Here is a 7,469-nt window from a genome sequence, read left to right on the forward strand (position 1 = left end):
ATCAACAAATTCCTAGAATTTTAGGCGGGATGGGGATTGTAATTCTTTCTACTTCTCGGGGTATAATGACAGACCGGGAGGCTCGACTAGAAGGAATCGGCGGAGAAATTTTGTGTTATATATGGTAATCTGTCTAACATCCGAATTGTATCCGAATCCGAAACTTTCCATTTGTGAAAAAAAAAAGCACGGGTTGTCTAATAGAACTCCTCCTGCCCTACAGTAGTTGATACGTCAAGGAAGTTTTACCTGGAATAAAAGAACAAAAATGGATTCATGGAGGTTTAATTAGTGAATCACGTCCACTCCAGATTCCTTTAGATAATGAAGATCTGATTCTAGGTTATGTTTCAGGAAGGGTCCGATCGAGTTTTATACGTATACCACCGTGGGATAGAGTCAACAAAAGTGAAGTAAGTGCTTATGATTCAACCAGGGGGCGTATAATTTATAGACTCCGCAACAAGGATTCGAACGATTAGGTAGTTTTTTCAACTTCAAGATTCCTTTCAGGGGGATCCAATTCAAGGTTCAAAAATTTCAAGAAACTTATTTTCTTCCAATAAGTAGATTCGGAAAAATTTAAGGAATAACAACTATGAAAATAAGGGCTTCCGTTCGTAAAATTTGTGAAAAATGTCGACTAATCCGTAGGAGGGGACGAATTGTCGTAATTTGTTCCAACCCGAGACATAAACAGAGACAAGGATAATCTTTCTATTCTAAAAAGAACTCCTTAAAGTTAAAGAAAAGAAACTAATCTTAAAGAAAGCGATGAACAAATAAAAATAGAAGATCTGTTTTGACATGAAATGGATATATCCATATATCTCTGACTTATCCTTATGAAATGATAAAATATGGCAAAACCTATACCAAAAGTTGGTTCACGTAGGAATGGGCGCAGTAGTGCACGGAAAAGTGCACGTAGAATACCAAAAGGAGTTATTCATGTTCAAGCAAGTTTCAACAATACCATTGTTACTATTACAGATGTACGGGGTCAGGTAATTTCTTCTTCCTCCGCCGGTACTTGTGGATTCAAGGGTCCAAGAAGAGGGACTCCTTTTGCTGCTCAAACCGCAGCGAGAAATGCTATTCGAGCAGTAGTAGACCAAGGTATGCGACGAGTGGAAGTTCTGATAAAAGGTCCTGGTCTCGGAAGAGATGGAGCATTACGAGCTATTCGTAGAAGTGGTATACTATTAAGTTTCGTACGGGATGTAACCCCTATGCCACATAATGGCTGTAGACCTCCTAAAAAAAAACGTGTGTAGAAATAAACACTAAAGAGATTTCAAGAGAAATAAATGATTCAATGATCTGATCAAATAAAATAATATTACTATGGTTCGAGAGAAAGTAAAAGTCTCTACTCGGACACTGCAGTGGAAGTGTGTTGAATCAAGAACAGATAGTAAGCGTCTTTATTATGGACGCTTTATTCTGTCTCCACTTATGAAAGGCCAAGCCGACACAATAGGCATTGCGATGCGAAGAGCTTTGCTTGGAGAAATAGAAGGAACATGTATTACACGTGCAAAATCTGAGAAAATACCACACGAATATTCTACCATAGTAGGTATTCAAGAATCAGTACATGAAATTTTAATGAATTTAAAAGCAATTGTATTGAGAAGTAATTTGTATGGAACTCGTAACGCCTTTATTTGTGCCAAGGGTCCCGGATATGTAACTGCTCAAGACATCATCTTACCGCCTTCTGTGGAAATCGTTGATAATACACAGCATATAGCTAGCCTAACCGAACCAATTGATTTGTGTATTGGATTACAAATCGAGAGAAATAGAGGATACGGTATAAAAACGCCAAAGAACTTTCACGACGGAAGTTATCCTATAGATGCTGTATTCATGCCTGTTCGAAATGCGAATCATAGTATTCATTGTTATGGGAATGATAATGAAAAACAGGAGATACTTTTTCTAGAAATATGGACAAATGGAAGTTTAACTCCTAAAGAAGCACTTCATGAAGCCTCTCGGAATTTGATTGATTTATTTATTCCCTTTCTAGATGCGGAAGAAGAAAACTTACATTTAGAAAACAATCAACACAACGTTACTTTACCTTTTTTTCCTTTTCATGATAGATTAGCTAAACTAAGAAAAAAGAAAAAAGAAATAGCATTGAAATATATTTTTATTGACCAATCAGAATTGCCTCCCAGGATCTATAATTGTCTCAAAAAGTCCAATATACATACATTATTGGACCTTTTGAATAACAGTCAAGAAGACCTTATGAAAATTGAACACTTTCGCATAGAAGATGTAAAACAAATATTGGGCATTCTAGAAAAGAAGTAGAAAAGCATTGCGAAATTGATTTACCAAAATTTTAAATCCATTGGATTTAGGATTTATTTCATTTTTTTTTTTTTTACTTTAGAAAATTAGAAAAAAAAAAAAAAAAACGAAAATGGATTTTGAACCTTCAGCACAATCCATATATTGGGACCAGAATTGAATAAATGTATCTAGGGAGAATTCACTTTGACTTTGAAGTGACTACTCCCTAGATACGCACATCATGATATTTTATTTTAAAATTGATTCAATTTAAAAAAGACCTAAAGTTAGGGATTTATCAATCGGTAATGTTGCTCCAATACCCAACCAAAGGGCCACCGCAGTACCAATCAAAAAAACGGTTGTCGCTACTGGACGACGAAATGGATTTTGGAATTTATTAACATTTTCCAAAAAAGGTACTGTTAATAATCCCGCAGGTACTGAAACCATTAAAAGAACACCCAATAACTTGTTAGGTACTGTACGAAGTATTTGAAATACAGGAAAGAAATACCATTCAGGTAATATTTCCAAAGGAGTTGCAAATGGATCCGCGGGTTCACCAATCATTGAAGGTTCTAGAACCGCTAAGCCTACGTTACAAGCAATAGTACCGAGAATTACTACTGGAAAAATATATAAAAGATCATTGGGCCATGCGGGTTCCCCATAATAATTATGACCCATACCTTTAGCTAATTTAGCTCTTAATACAGGATCGTTCAAGTCAGGTTTTTTTGTTATTAGGATAGGTGAATTTTTCTAGATCCATCCCCCGAAGGAACCGGACATGATAATTTTTCATCATCCGGCTCAAGCAAAAATCAATCGAATCAAATGGATACAAACGGATACATATAAAATGAATCTATATGTTATCCACACATATATGAATGATTTCATATGTAAGAAAAAAGTTACCTGATTCCATTTTACGAAGTTGCAACTATACATTCCAAGGAATGCCATTTTTACAGGTAAATGCTCAATACCCAAGTAGGCGTACAAAGTTGATCGTGATCAAGTGCTTTCTGGGTCGTCTTAGGCCTTGCGATTCACCTTTATCCCAAAAATATATCGAGATTTTTTACATACAAAGGATTTACTTGTTACTAATATAGTCTAGCCTTTGCTCTTCTTTAGATCCCTTGTTTCACTCCGATAGTATAATAATAATAAATCGGGTCGATGCAGAAGAAATGAATGTATTTTCATACTATTAAGATAAGAAAGTAAAAAAAAAATAAAAATAAATAAATAAAATCTAATTTGCATTATGCCAAATCACTTATTCTACTGGATCTTACGGAGCCCTGTTCATACACGACATCGTCAGGTCTGATCATAGAAAAGATTCTCTTCAAGCGAACCAGCCTATCCTTTGTATGGGGCTTACACGGTGGTTGGAACAAAGACACATTTGGTTGTGAATTCCAATGTAGCAGATAAAGGCATATTTCTGCATGGCCCAATCAATAGTTCAAGTCACACACTCCCATAATCCATTTTCTCTTCGGGGAATTCCCTTCAACTATTCATGTCATATCAAATAAATAATAGAATATTGTGGAGTTGAAAGGAAATATCCAAATACATGTCTTATTTTTTTTTTTTTTTCAACAATCCATATTTGTAGCAATGAAATACTATTGTTCCTCCCCCAAGTAATAAGATAAATGATTGGCAAGTAATAAGATAAATGATTGGTTACAATATAGCTATGGTCTATATTCTCTATAAAGGACCAGAAATGCCTTGCTTACGTATCATTAGGAAATGCATTAACATAAATACAGCAGTAAGAAGGGGTAATACAAAAGTGTGTAAACTATAAAAACGGGTCAAAGTGGATTGTCCCACACTAGCACTTCCACGCAATAACTCTACCAAAGGCGATCCTATTACCGGAATAGCTTCCGGAACGCCTGTTACGATTTTGACTGCCCAATAACCAATTTGGTCCCAAGGTAAGGAATAACCTGTTACACCAAAAGATGCAGTCAACACAGCCAGAACCACGCCTGTAACCCAAGTCAATTCGCGAGGTTTTTTAAAACCACCAGTGAGATAGACACGAAATACGTGCAGGATCATCATTAAGACCATCATACTTGCCGACCATCGATGAACTGATCGGATTAACCAACCAAAGTTAGCTTCAGTCATTATGTATTGAACAGAAGTAAAAGCCTCAGTAACGGTTGGACGATAGTAAAAAGTCATAGCAAATCCTGTAGCTACTTGTACCAAAAAACAAGTAAGCGTAATTCCTCCTAGACAATAAAATATGTTAACATGAGGAGGAACATATTTACTAGTTATATCATCTGCAATCGCCTGAATCTCGAGGCGTTCTTCGAACCAATCATAGACTTTATTGAGATAGGTAAACCAAGAGGACTCCCCCCCTGAGAACCGTATATGAGAATTTCATCTCGTACAGCTCAAACAAAAACACCCAAATAATAGCTGAAACGGATATGGAATAGAAAGTTTGAAACTTCTTAATCTTTTCATTCAATTTTATCTGAAGACACAAAAGAGTAAAAATCCGAAAGCTCTTTTTTGTAGTTGTAATTATAATGCCAAAAAATCAAGTCGGCGCATTCGTCTTTATGTTGATCAGGCCTCTTGAATCTTCTATTTACCTACTTATTTCTTTTCTTTTTCTTTGCTTTGATTTGTTATTTATATGGAATGTGGCTTTATTCTTGTTTTCTTTATTTTTAATAGGAATTCTCTTGTTAAGACCCTATGAATCAATTGAAACTTCAGATTCATACCAGAACCGCGATGATTCAATAAAACCTTCAAACTAAGTCCAAAGATTCTTTGAGTAAGAATTATTGGATCATCACTTATTCAATGAATAGAATAGATATAATAAATAAAAATACAAAGAAAAGAAAGGTTTGTCCTTTGATCAAAATAAGCATAAACTAAATGAGAGTTTGAAAGAAGAAAAAATTTCTCGATTTATAAATAAAAAACCTCTTTCTTTGAAAATTTTTTTTTTTTTTGAGTCCGGCCGCGAGGTTTGAATATTAAGTATGAATCATAGTTCGAATACTTCGTGATCCATTTCATATATTCCGTGCTCCAGATACTAGAATGGCTATCCGACGGGATAAAACTATCTCGATCAAGAGGACAGACCCATTTTCTGTACTATCAATAGGATCAATTATAACAAGTCACACACTCATATTCCGGAAATACAGAAACAAAAAAAATTTCGCGGTCGAACTACCAAAATAGAATGGGCTAAAAAAAATCCGAGAACTAAAAGTTTCACTTTTTGTATTGAAAAGCGAGGCTTCGTGGTTCTTGTGAATCTAATTCAGCGAAATTCCATCCAGTAAAACGGAAGAATTATAAATCTCCAAAATAATAGATAAGAATATCGAAAATAAAGCCATTGCGACACCCATCAAAGGAGTCGTTCCCCATCCAGGAGCTACTTTACCATATTCCGAATTCAATGGTTTCAAAAAATCCCCTACAACAGTTCGTCTTGGACCAGATCTAGAACTACCCTCAACGGTTTGTGTAGCCATAAATCTTATTTTGTATTCAGTGAGATCTGTTGACTTTGTATATCATTCCGCTGTAAATAAACGATCTTATCATAGATCCATTGTGATCTTGAAATTATATTTATATTTATATTATTTATATTTATATTTATATATATTATTTATATAATTATATAATAATGGAAACAGCAACTTTAGTCGCCATCTCTATATCTGGTTTACTTGTAAGTTTTACTGGGTACGCCTTATATACTGCCTTTGGGCAACCCTCTCAACAATTAAGGGATCCATTCGAGGAACACGGGGACTAATTGAAGTAATGAGCCTCCCAATATAATATTGGGAGGCTCATTACTTCAATTGAGATAATGAAAAATCATTTCATTTTTTTAGTTGGAACTTTAGGCGGTTCTCGAAAAAAGATAGCGAAAAAAATTATCCCTAGAGTAGATACTAAGAGGAATGTATAAACCAATGCTTCCATAAATTCGATCGTGGTTTACAATTATAGCTTCCGTACCTATTTATTTAGAATCATCTCCCGAATAAAATAACGAAAGAACAAGAATCAAAGAAAAGGCAGCGATTTTAATCAAGATTTTTACAGCAGCCTATGTCAAATCACAAACAGAAAATAGAAGCGAAAAATAACAAAGCAATCTTGCATCAGACTACTTGTCTTCTTGTAGTTGGATCTCCAAGTTTTTGGAATGCTCCAAATTCCACTTGAGCATCCAAATCTGGATCAATACCGGCAAAAACATCTCTGAACAGGGTTCTAGCACCATGCCAAATGTGTCCGAAGAAGAAAAGCAAAGCAAACGAAGCATGCCCAAAAGTAAACCAACCCCTTGGACTGCTACGAAAAACACCATCGGATTTCAAAGTAGCACGATCTAATTCAAAAATTTCACCCAATTGAGCACGTCTAGCATATTTTTTCACAGTAGCAGGATCACTATAACTCACTCCATTGAGTTCGCCACCATAGAACTCAACAGTTACACCTACTTGTTCGACACTATACTTCGATTCTGCCCTTCTAAAAGGAACATCCGCTCTAACAATTCCGTCTCCGTCTACCAAAACAACCGGAAATGTTTCAAAAAAAGTAGGCATACGACGTACAAAAAGTTCACGCCCTTCTTTATCTCTAAAGATAGGGTGTCCTAACCACCCAACGGCTATTCCATCCCCGTTGTCCATTGAACCCGCTCTGAATAATCCTCCTTTTGCCGGATTATTGCCAATGTAATCATAAAAAGCTAATTTTTCAGGAATTTTAGACCAAGCTTCTGATAAACTTTGATTTTCGGCTAACCCAGCACTAACCCTTCGATATATTTCTTGCTGGAAGTATCCTTGATCCCATTGATAACGAGTAGGACCAAATAATTCGATGGGGGTAGTTGCTGAACCATACCACATAGTTCCAGTAACAACAAAAGCTGCAAAAAAGACAGCAGCTATACTACTGGAAAGGACGGTTTCAATATTTCCCATACGTAATCCTTTGTATAAACGTTGGGGCGGACGGACACTAAGATGGAATAAGCCCGCTAATATGCCCAATGTCCCTGCTGCAATATGATGAGAGGCTATTCCTCCCGGAACAAA

General features: G+C 35.8%; 1 protein-coding gene across 1 annotated transcript; it reads right to left on the minus strand.

Moving 5' to 3' along the window:
- Positions 1–2,412: 2,412 nt before the first annotated feature.
- Positions 2,413–5,946, minus strand: LOC149509700 (cytochrome b6). The gene is made up of 2 exons (XM_089757676.1): positions 5,517–5,946; positions 2,413–4,692 (listed from the first exon to the last, which is right to left on the minus strand). Exons 1-2 carry the CDS (start codon positions 5,520–5,522, stop codon positions 4,051–4,053), a joined length of 648 nt encoding a protein of 215 aa, XP_089613802.1. The 5' UTR covers positions 5,523–5,946; the 3' UTR covers positions 2,413–4,050.
- Between the last annotated feature and the right edge of the window lie 1,523 nt (positions 5,947–7,469).

The sequence above is a fragment of the Durio zibethinus genome, unplaced genomic scaffold, assembly GCF_047325235.1.
Source record: "Durio zibethinus cultivar Kanyao isolate XHJ-2024 unplaced genomic scaffold, ASM4732523v1 HiC_scaffold_125, whole genome shotgun sequence".
Classification (NCBI taxonomy): domain Eukaryota; kingdom Viridiplantae; phylum Streptophyta; class Magnoliopsida; order Malvales; family Malvaceae; genus Durio; species Durio zibethinus.